Genomic DNA, 24319 nt, shown 5'->3' with positions numbered 1-24319 from the left:
AGTAAACAAACAGTAGACACTGATGTCAACACAAAACATAGGATTTATTATTAAAAACATTTGCAGTTCAGGCTTTCTTGATTTTAACTCTGCCTTTAGGAATAACCTGTGACTGTATTTTTCTTTGATATTCTAGATGCAAAACTTCCTTCATTCATTGTCTGAAGCCAAACTATGTCAAGGTAACAAGACCAATTTTACAGTAATACACATATTTCTTTTCCATTAACTTGTGACATATGTGTAATGTGGAACAATTTCTACACTGCCCTAAGTCATGAGGTCTAAATCATCACTGAGGACCCTAACCCTAATTCCCACCCTATTTAGAATAATGAACAAAAAAATTGAATTCGGTTTACTTTTTTCCCTCAAAAAGTACTATTTGCTTGTCTAGTAATGGTTTATGTTAGGGTTAGAGACTTGGGTTGGTATCATTATTACTGACAACTCAGGGCTCAGAAGTTTAAAGAAGGTCAACAATTTGAAGATGAAACCTGTGGATTAGGTTGCCATGGAATTACACTAGTTGTTCCTAGGTGTGTAATGCTTAGATTGAAATGTTGAGAACTGGGACCATGAAACCAAGATGCCAGTTTTTGTCAGCTACTCTGCTGTTTACCAATATGTAGCAGTAATGCTTGTATGACCATAATAAATAGGTTTTTTGAAGGACATAGTTTACATTTACAGTAAAATTTAAATAGACCTTTTCCGTTTTTCATTCACAAGACATGCCATCACATCACAGATGTCATCACAGTTCATTTTCCAGATTCTATTAATATTTGGTTCCCAGTGGGAGCCAGATAAATTGGGTTCTGAACCTTTTTTGTTTTTCTAGAAGGATTCAGATTTAGGATCACAAATCGGAACAAAACATTGGTACAATGGATAAAAATCTCTTAAAGTAGTATTATGACATCCCTTACTATTCATGAAATTGGAGATTTTTTTAATTGCAAGACAATGTAAAACCATGTGTTACTTCTCACATGTTTCTTATCAGCTTCCTGGTATCTTTGATGTGGACTATGTGTCAGCACAGCTGAGGCATGCGGGGTTGCTGGAGACCATCCACATCCGGAAAGAAGGTTTTCCAATAAGGATTCAGTACTCCTACTTTGTCTCAAGGTGCTGCAAACATACATACAGTGCTGAGCTCATTGCTAAAAGATAGTTTGCTTCTCACTTTCCTCCAAGCAGATGATCATTCATGAACGTTAATGTAGCTCAAACTACATGCAACTATTCACTCTTTTCAGTTTAAATTTATAAACAAAAATTCAGAGTGTTTCAATTTCAATAAAACAGTGGTGTGAAAAACCAGAGTAAAAAACACAAGTGAATCTAAGATGAATGACTGTATTTTTTAAAATAAAAATAAACAAACAAAAGAAAATGTGAAGGGAGAAGTGGGTCCTGAATGTTATTCGGCTTCCAAAATGGGGAATAACAAAAAATTTGAGAAACACTGCCATAAACATATGCAGAAAGCTTATTGTTGACAGATTTAATCCATTTGTCAAAGACTAAAACTAAAGACATTTAATTTTTTGTTTAGTGTCTGTTAATCATAAGAACTTTGGCATGCACTTAAGTAGGATTTTTTTAATAGGACTGTTACTTCTATCCATCCATTCTCTTCCTCATATCATTACTTGTATTTTATTTTAATTAATGTTGTACTCGTAAATTATCTAAAAATGTCTTCCGCCGCTCCCAATTTTGGGATCACTTTTTAAAAAGCTGTGTCCCTATTTTAAACCTTTTTATTAATCAGTTCTGATCTTTTTGTTTTCATACCACATATTTAGTGATGACATGTGTCAGCTATTCTCTTGTTATGATCTAATATAATATTATAAACTACTAAATTCCATGTGTTAAGTGAATGTAAATTCCATGACTGTAGTTTCCTTAAACACTAATTTCCCTCCAGGTTGCCTCGAACCAAAGGTTCTCCATAAATCTTAGCAAATTTGAAAGTTCCTGCTCTCTCCATGAGAAATAAAATGTAAACATTTTTTAGGTACTGGCATCAAATGATCGATAAGGATTGGTGGCAAATTAAATCTGATATGTTTAAATCACGTTCTGTTCTGGAGGGCTGTGGCTCAGGTGGTAGAGGGGGTTGTCTCCCAATCTGAAGATTGGTGGTTCACTCTCTGGCTCTTTAATCTGCAAGTACCCTTGGGCAAGATACTGACTGCAAGTTGCCCCCTACACTGCAAAAACTCAAAATCTTAGCAAGTATATTTGTCTTATTTCTAGTCAAAATATCTCATCACACTTAAAATAAGACAAAACCAGCTAAAGAGTAACATCTCAGTAAGATATATAGAATAGAATAGAATAGAATACTTTAAATTGTCAATTTCTTCAAATGTACTTGCCATACAAAGGAATTGAAATTACGTTTCACACTGTCCCAAAAAAATGCGTAGGCATTGACAACAATAAGGTGCAGATGCACAACAAAAACAAAAACAGCCCTAACAATAAGATAATAAATAGTAATATATATTAACTTGTTTTTAGACTATGGAGCTTGAACTAGAAAATTTTCACTGTTCCATCAACAGATTTTTCCTCTTAGATGTTACTCTTTACCTGATTTTGTCTTATATTAAGTGTGATTAGATTTTTTTGACTAGAGATAAGACAAATCTACTTGTTAAGATTTTGAGTTTTTGCAGTGTATGCATCCACTGCATTATGAGTGTGTGCACAAATGTTGGACAAGGTGCTTAAAGGTCTTAAAGGTGTCATGTCTTTCTGATCCAGGTATGGGGTTCTGAAGGCCCAGGAGTTAAATGAAATATCAGACAGAGATCAGACAGTGGCTTTGCTGGAAATGTTGGGTGCTGAGGAGGGACAGTACCAGTTGGGACTCACCAAGGTGACAAATTGTTCAATCATCTCACCATTTAGTTTGTTTTTAATTAGAAAGGTAAAGCAGATTTTCATTTACTGTATATGCAACTACATTTAGGTGTTCCTTAAGGAGCAACTGTACCAGCAGCTGGAAGAAAAATGGAGCAGCACTCAAACATGGGCTGCCGTCACCATCCAGAGAAACATAAGGGGTTTCCTCTGCAGGAAGAACTTTAGATTCTTCAAACAGAAAGCCATTGTCATCCAGAGCCACATTCGAGGACACCAGGCCAGGTCTACTGAGGGAGAGGGGAAATCTATGCAATCTATGACATTCAATGGTGTTTGAGAAAGTGGTGTTTGGCCCCTTCCTGATGCCATACGTTTTTGTATGTTAATATTAGACAAAGGTAACACAATTAAGTAAAAATCAGTTTCCAAATTAAGGTGTCTAATATTAAGGGGGGGAAATCCAAACTTACATGGCCATGTGTGAAAATGTGACCCCCACCCCACTTATAACGCTTGTGGCAATTGTGGTAAAAGACCTTAGAACTGCCGGCATCACTTGCCTCAGTTAAGGTCAGTGCTCCTGACTCCACCATAAGAAAGGGACTGGGCAAAAACGGCCTACATGGCAGAGTTCCAAAAACAATGCTAAGCAAAAGGAACGTAAAGGCTTGTCTCAGTTTTGCCAGAAAGCGTCTTGATGATCTCCAAGACTTTTGGGAAAATACACTATGAATTGACAAGACAAAAGTTAAACTTTTTGGAGGGTGTGTGTCCCATTATGTTTGGTGTAGAAGTAACAGCATTTCAGAAAAGGAACATCATACCAACAGTAAAATATGGTGGTGGTAGTGTGATTGTCTGGGGCTGTTTGGCTACCATTGATCCAAAACATACCAGCAAGTCCATGGCTCAAGAAAAAACAAAATTTCTCTACAGCACTCTAAAATTGCCAATCTAAAATTGCCAGTTATTGCAAGTGTCTGATTGCAATTGTTGCTGCTAAGCAATGGTCCAAGCAGTTAATAGGTTTAGGGGGCTTTCACTTTTTCACACAGGGCCATGTAGGTTTTAATTTTTTTCCCCATTAATCATAATGATATATTTGTCTAATATTTACATTTGTGTGTAAATAAATCAAGTGTGAAAAACAAAAAAAGGAAATCAGGAAGGGGGCAAACAGTTTTTCACACCGCTCTCTGTGTGTGTGTGCGTGTGTGTGTGTGTGTGTTTATATACTAGCGATCATATATATGGATATATGTATGTATACATATATATATATATATATATATATATATATATATATATATATATATATATATATATACACACACACACATATATATACACATATGTACTAGTGCTGTCAGTGTTAATCTCGTTAAAATGACGTTAATGCCATAACCGCATTAACGCGCCAAATCCCTGTTAGCGACTTAATGTCGATTGCCTTGTGCGCGTTAGTGATGTGTCGGTCGCGAACGAAACGGCTCTTAGAGCCGACTCTTTGATGTGAACAACGCGAGTCTGCTTCCTTATTGTTTTTTTTTTTTCTTTTTCTCACCTTCTCTCTCGCACTTTTTTTCCCGCTTCACTCTGCACGCGAGCCTTGTGCTTTGCGCTGGGAAGAGGGGGGAGGGACGGTAGTTACACTCGCAGTAGCACAGGAACAGAGCTGAGGGAAAGAGAGCCAGGGATAACAATGTCACATTAGAAAGGTATAGTAATCATCCACAACTATTTTCAGTTGCAGATGATAAAGGATTCAGAAATTTTATTCATACAGGCCCATATGACAGAGAATGTGCATCTTCTTTTTGTTTTCATATTTTAATTTATATTTAATTGTATTGTGGTTTGCAGTGTTTTGTGTTGTTTCACTTTAAATTTGTTTAAAAGGAAAAAGCTGAAAATGTAAATAGTTAAAAGTTGAAATGTAAAAAGTTGGTTTTTATATTATATGATATATTTATTACATTTTATGTGGAGTGAATAAATAGAAGTATATTTACGGTGGCCCTAGAGACAAAGCACGTACAAACTCCAAAACACATACAAACTCCAAAACATGTACAAAACACAAGAGAAGTGCTCCAGGATGCTAGGGCGCAGTGTTGAGCTTTTGTTACCTAGTGGCTACACAAGCCAGGAAGTACCAACAACCGGATTTGGAGTGTGGTAGTAACAGGTAAATGAACATTTTTTTTAAATTATTTGAATATATATGAGTGCTTGTGTATAAATACACAAACAATATCAATCAATCAATCAAAGCTTTATTCGCCACATGCAGGTTGCCCTGCAGTGAAATGGGACCCCCCCCCCCCCCGACCTTACACACACAACACAGACATTACATGGGGATACTAGTCGGAGATCGGTAGCGTTACAGAAAAACACTGAAATGTACACTACAATGGGAAAGTACAAGAGGAAAAAAAAAGACCTCTCCTCATGCTGTGCTTCCACGGTAGGACAGCATGAGAACAGGAAACAAAAAAACTCCTCTGCACAAAAGCACATAAATGTCCACAGCACAACATTGTGAAAGACATGACAAGCCACAGGATTGGGTGGGGGGTGAGGAGTAATCCGAAGCGAACACAGCAGCCGTCCTGCACAGCGCTACCATTCCAGCGCGGCACATGGACCCGCCGTGTTCCCCCGCAGGAAACAAGCATCGAAGGCGTTTGGAAAGGGAGGGGGATGAGTGTGTGCTTATCAGTGTAAGTGTATGTGTGTGCGTGCCCAGAGTTCAGCTGAGACAGTGTCCTTCACCCTGCTAGGCTAAGTAAACAGTCTACCAGCCAACCCAGGTGGCCTTGCATGCAATGGGAACGAACAGACTAAACACAGTCGTTATCAGGGTGTTGTTGTTCAGCTCCAGCCTTGCCGCTGGCGCCAAAGGGGCTATCCGCATGAAGTGATGGTGCTTTTTACTTTAGTGCGAACAGCTCATATGAATTTCAAAGCAGTTCTACAGTCCAACACTGGTCTCTCAATCTCCCGTTGGAGAGCCGCGAGCTTCGCCATACCTGAGTTCTGTGATGTTGTCATTTCTTGTGCTCAAGGAGCCGATTTCTAAGAACTCACGGCAGTGTGCCTCCCCGAGATATCATCCAATTTGTGCCCAGAGATGTTATTCCGGGCTAGCCCTTCCGAGATATATCCAGTCTGCAGTCAGAGATCTTATTTTGAGTATTGACATCAGCCGTAGCCTCTCCAAGATCTTATCCGTGCTGCACTCAATGAGCCCATTTTGAGAAACTCACGCCTCTTCCCATCGTTTCAATCCCAGCAGGCAGCCTTGTGGGGTTTGAACATGCTTTGTCTCTAGGGGCCACCGTATATATTTATATATACACATATATAAATAAAACCACGGGTTTTTTTTTACATTAGTAATTCCTTTGGTGCATAATTTTATGTTGTTGTTAATAATAAATTAAAGCAACAAAACAACCTGAAGAGCCGTTTGGGAGCCGAAAGAGCCGGCTCTTTTTAGTGAGCCGAGCCGAAAGAGCCGGTTCTCTAAAAAGAGCCGGAAATCCCATCACTACTGCACGTTAGCGCATTGACACCGTGCGTGAGCTAGAAATAAAGAACCTGTTGTTAAGGCAGAAGAGGAAAAGGATTTGGAAACCTGTCCACTAAAATTTTTATTTTCACACAGGAAGCAGTGTAAACATTAAAACTGGTCTAGGTCAACATGCAATCCACTGTTTATATTTTAAGTTGTTAGTGGGTTGATTTTGAAGCTATATCAGTGTGGATGTTTAAATACAGGTCTGGTTAAAGAAACCGAACAGAACCTTTAACTTTAACCATTTAACTGTAGGAGCTTTGTGTCTCTGAATACATTGACATTCTCACAGGAAGACTGAGTGAAGAGTAGTTTGAAACTGCACTAACCCACTGTACAGAAAACCAGTATAGATGCATTTCATAGAGGTAGTGAAAGGGTATAGTTCTTAAAGGGGTTTAGGACATTGCTTTCAGTTATGTACAAATGTAATCCCTTGTGTGCTGCTGCTCTTCTCCTGCTTTTAGGAAGTACTACAAACGTTTGAAGCAGTCCTTCACTCAGTTCTGGGCTTTGATGCTAATAACCAGGAACACCATAAAGAGACATCACTGGAGAAAGGTATACATGAGAGAAAGAAAGTGTGAAAGAGAGAAAGAGAGAGGTCCTCACTGAGAAGGCCATGCCTGAGTTTGTTGGCAGTCTCATGATTTCTGACTTTCTTATGGAATAATCTGTCGTAATTCTCATGCAAAACCAGCCTCAAAAGAGGTAGGCTCATAAGTATTTGAAAAAAATATTTTAGCTCATCTTGCTGTGGCATCAGTCTAAAATTCACAAGAATCAGTACTCCTCTACAGTATTGGTCAGGCTTTAACCCTTAGATGCACACGTGGGGTCATTCGTCAAAATCTCCAAAATGAAAAGTTGTAATATATTCATATTCCAGGTATTCCTCATAAAATATGTTTGTAACATGAGGCCATTTGCATTTTTATTTATTTTTTCATTAATTAAAAAAAAATGCAGTTTTTGTATCACTACCCCACTCTTCCACAAGTGGGGTCACAAATGACCCCAAGCAGTTCCTATGGAATCTTCTATGAAACTTTCATTCTTAGCAACTCTGACTGTTCCACCTACACTTCTGATGGATCAAGAATTCATTTTTACACAGTAACACACATGATTTATAGTCAGGGCTGCACATAAGTGGTCCGCAGGTGCACATTCACTGTCAAAATAAAAGCATTCCCTGAAATTCAGAGAATACGCGCTTCTTTTGTGGTGGAGGAACACCAAAGTAATTGCTTACGGAGCTTGCTTCTTCGACATCTTTAAGAGTTCTGAACAAATGTCTGTCCTCCAGAACATCTAATGTACGCAAACGCGCATTCCAACTTCTTATCTGGTACGCGTCTTTTATTTTGACAGCGATTGCGCACCTGCGGACCATTTATGGGCAGCCCTGTTTATAGTTTCCTGTGCATTTCAAAGATTGTCCTTTCTGATGTTTTTTTTTTTTTAATATCTAAAGTAACATGGCTGCAATGAGGCCAGCTAGGATCCCTGTGGACCTTGCCCTACAAATGATCCAGGACGGATGGGATGAAGAGCCCATTGGAGGCACTGACTCAGTATCTGACATCTAAGATATAGAGGACCCAGACTATTGTTCTCCCCCCCACTGAACAAGGCCAGTCAGATACAGAGGAGTCCTCTGATGAGTCCTCTGAAGAGGAGATGGATATTGAGTCTAACAGAATGAGGCCCTCTTACTGCTCTAGCCACAATATTCTGAATTAGTCAGCCAGGGCTTGCACCTGGGTTTAGTACTGTCTCCCCAATAGATGGATGGAAGATGTTCATGTCTGATAATATAATAGAAGAGGTGCTGACATGCACAAACATGGAGGCACGAAGAGTAGCCACAGACAGGGGAAAAGAGTGGAAAAATGTAATCAAACATAAGCCCCTGGCCTGCATTTGATTGACTATTTTTGCAGGAAGTGAGAAGAACTGGGATGTACCAGTCGGTGTGTTTTTTGGGAGTCCTCTGCATAACCCATTGTACAAGGCCACTATGTCAATTCAAAGATTTGAACATATTCACTGTTTCTTGCACTTTGATGACAAGAGGACCAGAGCCTACCGACTGAAAACAAACCACATGGCAGCTTTCTGCTACATATGGGGCCTGTTCCTGGTCAACTGCAGGCAGAAATTCATCCTCAGTGATTGTGTTACAGTGGATGAACAACTTGTGCCTTTCAGAGGGAAGACCCAGCTTCTGCAGTATATGCCGAGCAAGCATACAAAAGTAATACAAAGATACAAAAACTGCAGTTTCTTAAAATTAATAAAAAAATAAATAAAAATGCAAAGGGTCTCGTGTCACAAACATGTTTTATGAGGAATACCTCAAATATGAGAATGTTACAAGTCTTTGTTTTAAAGATTTTGAAGGATAACAACCAAGTTTATAGCAAAATGCATTCTTTCTATTTGGGGTCATTTTTGACCCCACTCGTGGAAGAGTTTAGGTATTGGTAGGTTGTGCATCCAAGGGTTAAACAAACCATATACATTAATCACCTAATGGGTCCTCACCCTAATCTGGTCTTTAAATCTGACATCATTAGTCGTTTCCAGTTCCAAACTCCACTTCAGGTCCCAAAGTCAAACGAACACTGTGGCACTGTGTAGAGTTACAAACTGTCAAAACTCTTTAATATTTAATAAAATGATCAGTGTTGCTGCTCTACCAGGTGTACCAAATAAGTTTAAAATTCAGGTTACCATGAAAACAGAATTTATGAAATTTAGTGAGTTAGAAGTTAGCAGGGAGTTGACTCGCTAGTTTCGACCTAAGCGCAATATACCTTGTACTGATTGAGGAATTAAAAAATATATATATTAAAACATACAGCTCTGCTATTACTTCTGACATAAATGAAGACAGAAAACTGAACAGCAGTGAAGTTTGTAGAGTTACTGAAGTTGGACTCCTGAAGAAGGCATATCTTCGCGACTGCAGTTTGGAGTCCTTCTTCATACAAATGCTGAGTCTCCAGGGTGAAATGAAGGACCTTTCTGATGGAACGAATCAACCGCTCCCATGTTCCGCCATGATGCAATCCAGTTGGAGGATTAAAGATCCATTTCACTTCCCTTCAAAGAAAGCACATCAGAGATCTTTTCCTGATTCCACTATTCCATAGCTCGTCTCAGCTCGCACTCTCCACCCACAAAGTTGGTTTCCATTGTTGGAGCACAGTTCTTGAACCTGACCTCATCTTGCAATGAAACATCGTAAAGTGTTAATGAAAGAGTCAGTGTCAAGAGATGACATGACCTTAATATGTACTGCTCTAACCGCCAAACGGGTAAAGATAACTCTTTACCGCTTCACAAGACTTCTCCCATGCTTCATTTGGTCCAAAATAGTCCACTCCAATAAAGCTAAATAGGGGGTTTTCAGGGGTCACTCTGCTTTCAGGCAAGTCATGAAACCTTCTGCAAATCACACACTTCGACATAAGGTTTCTAATTCAAGGACCAGCACCAGGAATTCAGTATTTCTGATGCAGCTTCGAAAGTATGTGGTTCCTTCCACCATGACCCACCTATTTATTTTTATCCCAGAAAGAGCTGAGGAGAGTCCCAGATGAGGGGTCACTCAGCAGCCGCGGAGCAGAAGCCAGGGGGGGTTGCAGTGACGCGCCCGTGAGCTCCGCCGGCAGCCAGCTGTGCCTGAGTGACCGAGCCCCAGGCCGAGAGGCTGAGGGCACCCCACCTCCGAAGTGGCCCGAGCGAGCCCCAGGCTCCAGGCCCCGATAAGCGGCCGCCAAGGAGTGAGCTGGTGTGTACCTGGACGCCCATCCCCGGACACAAAGAACCAACAATGCACCGATGTCTGAGGGAGTCCACCACCGGCAGGGGAAGTGGTGGGGGGAGATAGGCCTCCAAACCTTGGAGGGCCTGAGATGTCCCCAGAGAGGTGGCGTCTGATACCCAACCTGACATATAGACACAGCACAGACATACAGGCACACACAGATACAAACATCCATTCCCACCCTCATGCTCTCATATGCACTTACTCCACACTCAACCAACGTGGAGACAGACATAAAGAGACGCTGTACACACAATCACACTCCCCAAGTGTACTCTACGAACCGGGTCTAGGTACCCTTGCCCCTGGAGGGGGGAACTGCACCCAGATCCAGGTGGTGTTACCCTTTTCCCTCCGGTGGGGAGAAGCAGACAGCCCCGACTCCGCAGCAGCAGGGAGGCCCCACATTCCAGACCCCAGTCGGACGGTCAACTCCTCCTAGCCCCCCCGCTCCAGCAGGCCGCAGAGAACGGGGGTGAGAAAAGACTCCAAACCTCCCTCCATCCGCTCATTGTAGTGTTGATGCATGTGTGTTCTAAGGTGCATTTAAAACCCAGGAGGGCATGGAGCTACCTGCCAGAGAGCAGCAGGTAAGCGCATAGCCCCTCCTGCTAGCTCTCAATGTCTACGTGTATTTAAAATTGAGAGGTGAGCAACGACGCCAGGGGTGAGGTGTACACCCTGATGGTAATTTGGATTCCGTGTAGCGTGCCCACCCCCAAGATCCTATATGTATGTTTAATGAGAGTGTGAGTAATGTGAATGTCTAAGTTGTGGGATAAAATTGAGGCAGAGGCAGCCAGAAGGGGACAGGGGGGGTTGCCTCCTCTGCACCCTGGTGACACACCCCTACTCCAAGGCCCTGCATGTTTGGGTGGTTGTGGTGGAGCGGGAAGAGGGAGGCAGCTGGAGATGGGGAGGGAAGGAAGGGAGGGGCAAGTGACCCCTCCCTGGGGCCAGCTCCCCTGCTGACCCCAGTAGGCACCCCCATACTCCGCGACCCGCCAGGGAAAGGGGGCCCAGGCCCATCCGGACCGGGGCCCAGTGCAGCAGTGCCGCCCGGCCCCACAGAGCCCGGGACAGTCCACCCAACCCCACCACAGAGAAAACTGCACCCACCCCACCATCCACTCATCTTCCAGACTACATAAGACAATAGACGCCCAGGCTGAGATCTTCCTCCACCTCTCCTGTATCTCCCCCTCCTGCAGAGAGAGTTCCTGAAGAGAGGAAAGCTCCTGCAAGATGTGACAACCTCCCCCACCAGTTGAAGAGCCCCCCAGGTGGCTTGACGCTGCACGCAGCCACGAGGAAACCGTCACCTAAGAGCCAACAGAGCCCCTAACCGGACATGACCGCTACCCCGGGTTGAGCCCCCCAAGGAAGATGCCTCCGGGGAACCCCCCCGACGCCCTAAGCCCGTCCCTACCCCCACACCAATCACAACAGTGAAGGCGGGACCAAACTATGACCCCCCACCCCCACTAGGTGATGGAGCTGATCGAAGGAGCCCAGAGCAATTGATCTGATGTGGTGGCAGAGGCTGTATCAAGACTAATGTAATCTAATAGATAATTTCTATATTGGTTAGAATTAAGATTACTTTTATTTTTCCAGTTCATGAGGACTGTTTTCTTGGCTATGCATAGGGCAGTGAAGACCATATGGGCTATATTCTTTTCTGAAGTGACATTATCTAAGCTGCCCAAAAAACACACTAAGGGGGAAGTTGGAATGTTACTTTTCAGACACTTTGATAAGTCTTCACATATCTCGCGCCAAAACTTCTGAACTGGTGGACAGAACCAAAGAGCGTGGATATAATTGTCCGGTGAATTGGTTTGGCAGTGTGAGCAGTTGTTGGTAGACGTAAAGCCACCTATTTATGAATATGCTGTAGAATGAGATTAGAAATATGAAGATCTTTAACGATTATGACAGGATGCTTGGAATCTTCTGACATGACAGCCCTACTGAGACGTCCGCCAACTCACAGCACATCATCCTCCAGAACAGGATTCAACTTATATATGTAGCTGCTTCGTTTCACACTCTCTCCCCTTTTGAGGCAGGAAATTTCTTCAGCATTTTTTTTTCTTCTGACAAAACTTGATTGTTTGCATCTCAGCATCCTCAATCTCTCCCACTGAAAGAAAGCCATTGTGGAACTCAATATTATGATGACCACCTTCAGACTCAGTTGTATCAGATTCAAAGTGGAAATGTGTATTGTTCTTCCTGTGATGCTACAGCAGTGTCTTGAACCTCAAAATCCAACCCATCCCCCTGACGAGACGAGTCCAGGATGAGGAAGGACGGGTCAAAAAGATCAGAGGACGATCATCATCAATGTGCTTGTGAGATGTCGACAGCAGCACACACCTTGACTTCAGGGTCTTCGTGTGGAAAACTCTCTACCTTCATACCTCTGGAGGCAAGGTCTGCAGGGTTATGTGTTGTGTTCACATATCTCCATTGGGAGGCCCTAGAAGCCTTGAGAATCTAACTTCAGAACCTGGAAGTCTTGTTATTTATATATTTCAACACTGCGGTCCTGTCTGTCCAAAACACTGATTGTAGGAGAGGTAGCCTTAGCTCAATCCTCCACAGTCTAGCCATGCGAACTGCTACCACTGCCGCTGTCAATTCCATGTGGAGGATTGTGACTGGTTTTAAAGGTGCTGCTCTGGACTTTCCCATTATGAAAGAACTGTGTATCTTTGAGCGACTGTTGTGTAGCCGTAGCTAGTCGACAATGGTAGGTATCAGTTTTGCAACTGAGCTGTGGCTGTTTGTCCAAAATTAGGTTCTTAACTTCCTCCTCCTTCCTCTCTCCTCCTCAGGTATTACTGTCAGAACGCTGTGGCTATTACTTATCCACTTTATTAAGTGGAAGCCCGCCCTGGCGCAGATGTGTCTGAGGTATGAGTAAAGATTGATGGCTTCTTCTTCAGAGCCTATTGAAGCAAGGCAGTCATCCACAGAAAAAACTATACAGAATGAGGACAAATGTGATGTTGTCCTCAACACATTTGCGAAGGGCATAGTTAGGACGTAGCCCCAAACAAAAGAACGCCCATCCTGCACTCGTGTACTGTACTTGTGTAGTGACTGTGTAGTGTAGTCAATAGTTTTGTTGTGTGTGTCAGAACAATGAGGCGACTGCTGAATGTTACAGGTGTTACAGGAGTGATACATCTCCTGTTGTCAAGCCTGCAGGTATCAGGCTGTTGTTCTCCTTAACTCATAGTGGACAGAAATTATTTTTTGGAGTGGCACAAAAATTTGTGTGGCATCAAATTTGATGCAGAACAGCTGATTGTTCTGTAAATAGTTTGAAATGTTTGTTTAAAAAAGCATCGGCTGCATTTTTAAAAAAATAAATAGCTGCTATAAACTTTGTTGTTTGCCAAACTGAGTTGCTTTTTTTGAAGAAGTAACTATATAATTAATTGCTCAACATTGGTCATTATATACTGTATTTTGCAGACAGAGAGTTACAGGATAATACAAGTCAGAGCTATATAAAACACACCTAGCACGCCCCTGTGGGCGGTTTATCCTTCAAGCTCGGGTCCTCTACCAGAGGCCTGGGAGATTGAGGGTCCTGCGCAGTATCTTAGCTGTTCCCAGGACTGCGCTCTTCTGGACAGAGATCTCCGATGTTGTTCCCGGGATCTGCTGGAGCCACTCGCCTAGCTTGGGAGTCACCGCACCTAGTGCTCCGATTACCACGGGGACCACCGTTACCTTCACCCTCCACATCCTCTCGAGCTCTTCTCTGAGCCCTTGGTATTTCTCCAGCTTCTCGTGTTCCTTCTTCCTGATATTGCCTTCATTCGGAACCGCTACATCGATCACTACGGCCGTCTTCTTCTGTTTGTCTACCACCACTATGTCCGGTTGGTTAGCCACCACCATTTTGTCCGTCTGTATCTGGAAGTCCCACAGGATCTTAGCTCGGTCATTCTCCACCACCCTTGGGGGCATCTCCCATTTTGACCTCAGGACTTCCAGGTTATACTCGGCACAGATGTTCCTGTACACTATACCGGCCACTTGGTTATGGCGTTCCATGTATGCCTTGCCTGCTAGCATCTTGCACCCTGCTGTTATGTGCTGGATTGTCTCTGGGGCATCTTTACACAGCCTGCACCTGGGGTCTTGCCTGGTGTGATAGACCCCAGCCTCTATGGATCTTGTGCTCAGAGCTTGTTCTTGTGCTGCCATGATTAGTGCCTCTGTGCTGTCTTTCAGTCCAGCTTTGTCCAGCCACTGGTAGGATTTCTGGATATCAGCCACCTCCTCTATCTGCCGGTGGTACATACCGTGCAGGGGCCTGTCCTTCCATGATGGTTCCTCGTCTCCCTCCTCTTTCTTGGGTTTCTGCTGCCTGAGTTATTCACTGAGCACTCGGTCAGTTGGGGCCATCTTCCCAATGTATTCTTGGATGTTCGTTGTCTCATCCTGGACTGTGGTGCTGACACTCACCAGTCCCCGGCCCCCTTCCTTCCGCTTAGCGTACAGCCTCAGGGTGCTGGACTTGGGGTGAAACCCTCCATGCATGGTAAGGAGCTTTCTTGTCTTTATGTCAGTGGCTTCTATCTCCTCCTTTGGCCAGCCTATTACCCCAGCAGGGTACCTGATCACGGGCAGGGCGTAGGTGTTGATGGCCCGGATCTTGTTCTTACCATTCAGCTGACTCCTCAGGACTTGCCTGACCCTCTGCAGGTACTTGGTGGTTGCAGCCTTTCTAGCGGCCTCTTCATGGTTCCCATTTGCCTGCGGGATCCCCAGGTAATTGTAACTGTCCTCTATGTCTGCAATGTTGCCTTCTGGTAGTTCAATCCCCTCAGTTCTGACTACCTTCCCTCTCTTTGTTACCATTCGACTACACTTCTCCAGTCCGAACGACATTCCAATGTCATTGCTGTATAGCCTGGTAGTGTGGATCAGTGAATCGATGTCTCATTCACTCTTGGCATACAGCTTGATGTCATCCATGTACAGGAGGTGGCTGACAACTGCTCCGTTCCGTAGTCGGTATCCGTAGCCAGTCTTGTTAATGATCTCACTGAGGGGGTTCAGGCCTATGCAGAACAGCAGTGGGGACAGAGCATCTCCTTGGTAGATCCCGCACTTGATGGTGACTTGTGCTATGGGCTTGAAGTTGGCCTCTAGTGTTGTACGCCACATCCCCATTGAGTTCCTGATGAAGGCTCTTAGGGTCCCATTGATCTTGTACAATTCTAGGCATTCCAGTATCCAGCTGTGGGGCATTGAGTTATAGGCCTTCTTGTTATCAATCCAGGCAGTGCACAGGTTGGTCAGTCTGGTCTTGCAGTCTCGGCTGACTGTTCTGTCTACCAGTAGCTGGTGTTTTGCGCCTCTGGTATTCTTGCCAATTCCTTTCTGTGTCCCGCTCATGTATTGACCCATGTGCCTGTTCATCTTAGCCGATATGATGCCTGACAGGAGCTTCCATGTAGTACTGAGGCAGGTAGTTGGAGGGGACCGGTCCCTTCTTGGGGTCCTTGGGGATCAGGACCATCCGACCTTTGGTTAGCCATTCCGGGTGTCTCTCGTTAACTAGCAGCTGGTTCATTTGTGCTGCCAGACGCTCGTGGAGTGCAGTCAGCTTCTTCAGCCAGTAGGCGTGAACCATGTCGGGCCCCGGTGCTGTCCAACTCTTCATACTGGAGACCCTTTCTTGGATATCTGCCACTGTGATGGTTACTGGACCCTGTTCAGGGAGGTCGCTGTGGTCTGCCCTCAGATCCACTAGCCACTGAGCATTGCCGTTATGGGTTGCGTCCTTCTCCCATATGCTCTTCCAGTATTGCTCCGTCTCCAGCCTTGGTGGTGCTGTTCTCTTATTGTTCCCTTGCCACTGAGAGTACACCTTTGCTGGTTCTGTGGAGAACAGCTGGTTTATTCTCCTAGGGCTGGGCCATATTATACCGTTCATGGTAATACCGGTATAATGTTAGGCAACGATAGGAAAATGAAATATCGCGATAGAATATGAGTAAAACGCACATGCGCAGTTCCTTTGTTTTCATACGCACATGGCCGATTGTTGAGTGAAACAGATGAACCAGAATTGGTTTGTAAAAATGGTGCAACTTCAGTGATGTGGAACTGGTTTGGTGTTTGTCCGTCAGATACACGACAAAGCACATTTTTTTTCAGAACATGCAAGCTGGCTGTTGTTATTGTCGTATTTGTCGGACTAAGATGCTCTTAAATCTGGGAGTAATCTGGGTCCTAAACCCCTCTCTTCAGGTCAAACGAACACTGCAGCATCACTGAGAGTTAAAAACTGTCTAAATTCTTTCATCTTTAATAAAACGATCAGCATTGCTGCTTTACCAGGTGTAACTATGAAGTTTAACTTCCAGGCATCCATGAAAACAAAATGTATTACATTTAACAGAGTTAGAAGTTAGCAGGAAGCTAGCGGAAGTTAGCTCGCTAGTTTCGCTAGTTACCTAAGCATGATATTGCATGTTCTGACTGAGAGATTTCTGAAAAAAATCAAACGTACAGCTCTGCTATCACTTCCAACATAAATGAAGACAGGAAACTAAACAGCAGTGACGTTTGTAGGGTTACTGAAGTTGGGCTAGCTGCTATATAATGATGTGCTACGTGATCGCTAGCGACACAGCTATGTTAGTATAACATAAACAGTGAAGCTGGAGGACGAACACTAACACTTTTCCACTTATAAAAGTTAACGTGAAGGTTCCTCATGGTTAGAGACAAATGCAATCGCATGGCAGGATGCTGTAAACGGACCAAACTTCAGTCAGGGGAACAACTGAGATAATCCATCCACAATACGAGGTTAGTCATTAATATACTGCAACAACATGGGAATAGAGCAGCTGCCAGAGAATTCAACATTAATGAATCAATGGTACAGAAGTGGAGGAAGCAAGAAGAATGAGTTTAATAAAGTTTGATTTATCTGACTGCTTTGTTTCTGTGCACCTTATGGTCTGAAAAATACGTAGTGCACACTGCAGTTTAATGTTGCAAAGCACCTCTTTTTAACTTCAGTGGATATTATACATGGTTATGCTCAGGATATGTCAGCCCATTTCTACTGGAAATGCCTTTTGGTTAAACTTTCAGCAAGGAATTTGCATTTGCACTGTTAAATTTTTATAAAGCTTTAATGTACATAAAAACCAGCTTCTTGTTTAAGTGAAAATAAATGGAAGGTTGTCTTTTCGCGTGAGTAATGTTGTGGAGTTGTATTTTGTCTCGCATCAATTATATCGTCAGTTATATCGTTATCGCAAATTTTCAAATATATATCGTGATAAATATTTTTGGCCATATCGCCCTGCTCTATATTCTCCTGCCTTCTATCTCTCTGGTGTACCTCCTCAAGCGGCTGGCCAAGGCTGTGAGTCTTTGCTTGGCAGTTTCCAAGGCCTCAGGTATGGACAGTTTGCTGTATTTCTTATGCACCTTCTTTGCCGCACCTTTCTGCAACTCCGTTAGTTGGCTAACCTCCCTCCGTGCTACTTTGATCTTGCCCTCTAGCCTCCTTCTCCATGGAGCGTACTGCCCCTTGTGGCTGTTCAACTTGTAGCCAAGCATCTCACTGATCACTGCTGCCGTATTGTAGATCAGCTTGTTAGTGTCGGTAATCGTGGCTGTAGGTATCGTCCGTAGTGCTGCATTAACATCATCTAGCAGACCTTCTGAGGGTACTTCACATAATCTTGGTAACCGGCTACGGGGGATCCAGGTTTCAAGCTTGGCCATGATCCTATTTTTCAGGTCAGTTCCTCTCGCACTTAACGATCCTTCTCCTATCGCACTTGGGGCTATGTACCCAATCTTGGGTGGGGGTGATGATATCTCCCCCCTGACCTGGCATCCTGACTCCTCCTTGCCGTAGCATTTATGTTGTACCTCGTCAATCTCTAGCTGTGAGAGCAGTCCCTTCTTTCGAATGTTGGAACACTGAGCTACTAGTTGTTTCGCCGTCATTGTAGATGTTGGGTATCGAAGAATCCATAGGTCCCTCATCCTATTCATGTAGCCCCTTCCGCCGGGGTTACTTGCGTAGTAGCATTCCAACAACGCCCTGTTTTCGTCTCTTGCCCACCGATGCCTTCTTGTTCCAGTAGCCCACTTTTTGTCAGGGTGCCCTGGTTCCTCAACACCTGACGCGGACCTTGTTGATCCGGGCGACGTCCGAGCCGGCATGCCTTCATACTTATCTGTCTCGCTCATGTCTGCGGTAGACTAAGGGGGTCTAGCCTTAGGACCCTTACTGGATACAGACGCCCCAGGCAGGAATCGAACTTGCGATCCTCTGTTCCAAAGGCGTGTAGTCTAACCAGGACTTATTAAACATGTTAAACCTTTAGGGTAATTAACTCAACCAGGTAACAGCAGCATTGGTTGCAGCTCAAAACATAAGTGCAAAACAGCAACAATACAGCATTCCCACTCTCCAGTCCTTCCTTCCCTCCCATTACCCCAGTGTCTACAGATCCAGCCTCTTGACTGGCCTGCGTACCCAGCCGCACCTTGTGCGTACCTGATCCGGGACGTCTGTGTGAGTGGGTGCAAGCATTGGGGCCCCTAGTCCGGAGTGGAGACACCAGCGCACTGGGATGGCAGCCCCTCAGTGTCCACAGTGGGTGGTGGAAGGGGTTGTGGCATAGCCCGTGGAGATGGTTCGAGGAGGAGATGGCGGTGGTTCCGTTGCAGCACCGCACCTTGGGGTGTGGCAACGAGATAGGACCTCAGAGTGACGTTCTCCTTGGAGACAGTGGCAGGTGTTGCCCAAGCCTTCTCCTTGTCCAGCTTAGTAAGGACAGCATCCCCTGGATGGTAGTGATGGGATTTCCGGCTCTTTTTAGAGAACCGGTTCTTTCGGCTCGGCTCACTAAAAAGAGCCGGCTCTTTCGGCTCCCAACCGGCTCCCATCCGGCTCCCATCCGGCTCTTCAGGTTGTTTTGTTGCTTTAATTTATTATTAACAACAATATAAAATTATGCACAAAAGGAATTACTAATGTAAAAAAACCCTGTGGTTTTATTTATATATGTTTATATATAAATATATACGGTGGCCCCTAGAGACAAAGCATGTAAAAACTCCAAAACACATTTTTAGCGTTAACTGAACTTCCAAAACAGAGCTACCTAGATCACTAAAATTACACAATTGAAAGCATATGTGTATTGTTTGTGTATTTATACACAAGCACTCATATATATTCAAATAATTAAAAAAAAAATGTTCATTTACCTGTTACTACCACACACCAAATCCGGTTGTTGGTACTTCCTGGCTTGTGTAGCCACTAGGTAACAAAAGCTCAACACTGCGCCTAGCATCCTGGAGCACTTCTCTTGTGTTTTGTACGTGTTTTGGAGTTTGTACGTGTTTTGGAATTTGTACATCTTTTGGAGTTTTTACGTGCTTTGGGGTTTGTACGTGCTTCGGAGTTTTTACGTGTTCTGGAGTTTGTACGTGCTTTGGGGTTTGTATGTGTTTTGGGGTTGTGGATGGAGTGGAGGTAGGGGCTTAGTACCATGGCGGTGGTCGTAGTAGAACGCCTGCTCGGCCTTCTGACTAGCGTGCCTTCGTTTAACCTCTCTTTTGGTGGGCCATTTAGGTTGAAGATTCTCCTCCAAGGTGGGCAGGGTTGTCCTGATCTTCCTCCCAAGTTCCGCTGGGCTGAAGCCTGTAGTGGCACAGGGAGTAGACCTACAGCACATTAGTGCTATTAGTGGGTCATCATGCTGGAGGATTTTCTTTGCGGTCTGTACTGCCCTCTCCGCGTGACCATTTCCCTGTGGGTGGTGGGGACTAGATGTTATGCGGGCGAAATCCATCTCCCTCGCGAAGGCCTGGAACTCAGAGCTGGAGAACTGAGGGCCATTGTCACTCACCACCTCGTCAGGGATCCCAAACCTAGCAAAGGTCGACTTCAGTTTCTGAACAACCTCGCCACTGGTTGATGCAGTATTTCCAGAAAACGTGAGTAGTAGTCTGACACAACAAGGTAATTATTCCGGTCGTGTTCACAGAGATCCAGGGCTATCCTTTGCCATGGATGATCCAGCAAAGGTGTGGAGATGAGCGGCTCCCTTGTCTGTGTTGGCCTCTGCGCCAGACAGGTGTGGCACTGCATTCTTTAGCTCAGTGGAGAGCCCCGGCCACCACACAGATGAATTAGCCCTATCCCTGCACTTGGTGAGGCCTTGGTGCCCTTCATGTAGTTTTTGTAGAATGGCTGTTCTCTGTGACTTTGGAATGACAATCCTGCAGCCTCGTATGACCAGGCTGTCAGCCTCTGATAGCTCGTTCTTCACTTTCATGTACGCTTTGATGTTCAGTGGCACACTAGCTCAATATGCAGGCCAACCCCTGCGTATGTACATGACGACAGTCTGTAGTTCAACATCAGTTGCAGTGGCTGCTTTAATGCTTTCCATTCGGCTTGGGGATGATGGAATGCCCTGTAACACGGTGGCTATGTAGCAGTCCACTTCACTGTGAGTGCTAGTGTCATCCTCAGCCCGAGTCTGTGGACTCCGTGACAACGTATCGGCGATGACAAGTGTTTTGCCAGGAACACAGCCTCTGTGAGGCGTCTAGAGCAGTAGGCAACAGGTTTCCACTCTGCGCCATGAAGCTGAAGCAGCACAGCCCCAAGCTCGTGGCTACTGGCATCGGCAGATACGGCTGTGAGTCTGTTGACGTCATAGAAGGCAAGAACAGGTGCTGATGTCTCTTAATGTTCTCGAAGGCCTGCTGCCTGCTGTGGGTGGCCCCAGGTCCAACTGTTTTTGCTTTTAAGCAACTCGTACAATGGCTGGCATACTGTGGCAAGCGCAGGAATATATCTGCCCAGGTAATTAACCATTTTTAAGATCCGTTTAAGCTTTTGCACATTTTCTGGTGATGGCAGCTGAAGAATGGCGTTCACTTTCTCAGGGTCTGGCCTGACGATGAAAGTCGTTAGTTTGCAACTCTCGTGGTGCAACGGGATCTGCCAAAATCCACTGGCTGCATCCAGCGAGGAGAAGACCGTTGCCCCACTCAACCTGGACATTGTTTCCTCAGGGGTAGGCAAGATATAGCGCTCTTTTTTGACAGACTTATTCAGTTTTGACTGTCTTCCCACATTTACCGCATTTCTTGTCACACCCCGACCATTTTTTTTCCGCGGGTAGCCTACCCGCTGTTGTTGTTGTGATTTCCAGTCCATGCTTTTCCATTTATCCCGTACCTCCTGTACTGAGCCTCCCACATCTCCCTGCAAGCTGACCTGCGCTGCGACCTCCTCTGACTGTCTGACGATCTGGGTCGTTTGCGCCAACGTGAGGTCCTTCATCAGCTGTAGCCTGCGGGAGAGGTCCTTGTCTAGTATCCCGACCACAATACGGTCGCGGATATTTTCCTCTTTACATGCACCAAACTCACAGTGCCCTGAGAGGTCATACAGGGCTCGGATAAAACTCTCCGCCGTTTCGCCTGGCCGCTGGACACGCTGGTGAAAACATGCTCTCTCATGTATAATGTTCCTCTGCGAGAAAAAATACTCGTCGAACTTCCTCATTACAACGGCGAAGTCGTCACGACTTTCTTCAGCAGCGAAGGTGAGTGACTTGGAAATGTTCTCTGCTTCATTGCCCATCGCGTAGATTAGGCAGCTCACCTGTACTTGTCCTCCGTCTTTGTGGAGTTTCGTTGCAATCCTGTAGCGCTCGAAACACTGTTTCCAGTCGGGCCATTCCGTCGGATTATCGAAGGGGAAGCTTGTCGGGGGATTAAACTTAGCCATTCGTTGTTTCCTCCCTTATGGCGTTATTCCGGCAATGGTTCGGGTGACTTCTGATACCATTGTAGAACGACCACTCTGTAGCTTTCTTATGATGCTGCTTTATTGAACGTATATCCAGCATGGGTTATCACAGCACAACAACGGGTGCGGCAGCTAGGAGTAGAACTGCACATAGACAGCCCTGCCGCGAAGCATGTCAGGGTGGCGTAAAGCCGCAATGCCCACCCCCTCAACACAGGCAACCCAGTATATGACAGCCATCAGTGTAAATCTCAATAGGTCAGCATCTTCCTCTGGCACATACACCTGGTGAAACAACTTTGATGTCAGACATCAAAACAACAGGCTCTTTTCTGAATCTTGTCAGCACGCTAGCCATGCCATTTGATAAGTCCAAGAACTTTGAGTCTTCCTTGGATAGCCCAATCTGCTCATCAAGACTGCTCTGAGGGAAGTCCATCTTGAACTGCTGTTTCCATAGCTTGTCCAGTGTAACAGCAAAAGCTCTGTTGGCTGTAACTGTTGACTGACATCCTGGCCAATTCACAGCATTCTTGACTAAGTGGCCCATTCACTGTCCAAACGAGCATGGTCTTAATGGCGAAACGTCCATCACTGCCCTTGGCTGTTAGATGTGTTGATGGAGCATCACATAGATTTCCAAAGACAGGATCTGTAGCAATTTTAACATGACGCTCAAGGAAGGAAACCATGTCAGTGAATGCAGCTCTGTGATGTTGCCTCTCCTGGATGTCACATGCTACTGTTCACCATTTGTCTTTTAATTTACATGGCAGTTTTCTAATCACAGCAAGCATATTGGCAAGTGTAACCTCTTCCATTGCATTGCAGCATCTACAGGGAGTGCAGAATTATTAGGCAAGTTGTATTTTTGAGGAATAATGTTATTATTGAACAACAACCATGTTCTCAATGAACCCAAAAAACTCATTAATATCAAAGGTGAATGTTTTTGGAAGTAGTTTTTAGTTTGTTTTTAGTTTTAGCTATTTTAGGGGGATATCTGTGTGTGCAGGTGACTATTACTGTGCATAATTATTAGGCAACTTAACAAAAAACAAATATATACCCATTTCAATTATTTATTTTTACCAGTGAAACCAATATAACATCTCCACATTCACAAATATATTCACAAATCAGCGACCAATATAGCCACCTTTCTTTGCAAGGACACTCAAAAGCCTGCCATCCATGGATTCTGTCAGTGTTTTGATCTGTTCACCATCAACATTGCGTGCAGCAGCAACCACAGCCTCCCAGACACTGTTCAGAGAGGTGTACTGTTTTCCCTCCTTGTAAATCTCACATTTGATGATGGACCACAGGTTCTCAATGGGGTTCAGATCAGGTGAACAAGGTGGCCATGTCATTAGTTTTTCTTCTTTTATACCCTTTCTTGCCAGCCACGCTGTGGAGTACTTGGACGCGTGTGATGGAGCATTGTCCTGCATGAAAATCATGTTTTTCTTGAAGGATGCAGACTTCTTCCTGTACCACTGCTTGAAGAAGGTGTCTTCCAGAAACTGGCAGTAGGACTGGGAGTTGAGCTTGACTCCATCCTCAACCCGAAAAGGCCCCACAAGCTCATCTTTGATGATACCAGCCCAAACCAGTACTCCACCTCCACCTTGCTGGCGTCTGAGTCGGACTGGAGCTCTCTGCCCTTTACCAATCCAGCCACGGGCCCATCCATCTGGCCCATCAAGACTCACTCTCATTTCATCAGTCCATAAAACCTTAGAAAAACCAGTCTTGAGATATTTCTTGGCCCAGTCTTGACGTTTCAGCTTGTGTGTCTTGTTCAGTGGTGGTCGTCTTTCAGCCTTTCTTACCTTGGCCATGTCTCTGAGTATTGCACACCTTGTGCTTTTGGGCACTCCAGTGATGTTGCAGCTCTGAAATATGGCCAAACTGGTGGCAAGTGGCATCTTGGCAGCTGCACGCTTGACTTTTCTCAGTTCATGGGCAGTTATTTTGCACCTTGGTTTTTCCACACGCTTCTTGCGACCCTGTTGACTATTTTGAATGAAACGCTTGATTGTTCGATGATCACGCTTCAGAAGCTTTGCAATTTTGAGACTGCTGCATCCCTCTGCAAGATATCTCACTATTTTTGACTTTTCTGAGCCTGTCAAGTCCTTCTTTTGACCCATTTTGC

General features: G+C 44.6%; 1 protein-coding gene across 1 annotated transcript in view; it reads left to right on the top strand.

The window, feature by feature from the left end:
- Nucleotides 1–24319, top strand: part of myo15b (myosin XVB) — a 116752-nt gene that overhangs the window by 43422 nt on the left and 49011 nt on the right. Inside the window, exons 7-11 of the mRNA XM_040038600.1 lie at nt 137–182; nt 1010–1134; nt 2788–2902; nt 2996–3171; nt 6940–7033. Coding sequence (XP_039894534.1) covers nt 137–182; nt 1010–1134; nt 2788–2902; nt 2996–3171; nt 6940–7033 — 556 coding nt within the window. The remainder of the gene's footprint in view (nt 1–136; nt 183–1009; nt 1135–2787; nt 2903–2995; nt 3172–6939; nt 7034–24319) is intronic.

This window comes from Simochromis diagramma, unplaced genomic scaffold (genome assembly GCF_900408965.1).
Source record: "Simochromis diagramma unplaced genomic scaffold, fSimDia1.1 OVJJ01000617.1, whole genome shotgun sequence".
In the NCBI taxonomy this organism is placed as follows: Eukaryota; Metazoa; Chordata; class Actinopteri; order Cichliformes; family Cichlidae; genus Simochromis; species Simochromis diagramma.
The sequence above is the reverse complement of the archived record's forward strand: the minus strand, read 5'-3'. Positions and strand labels throughout refer to the sequence as shown.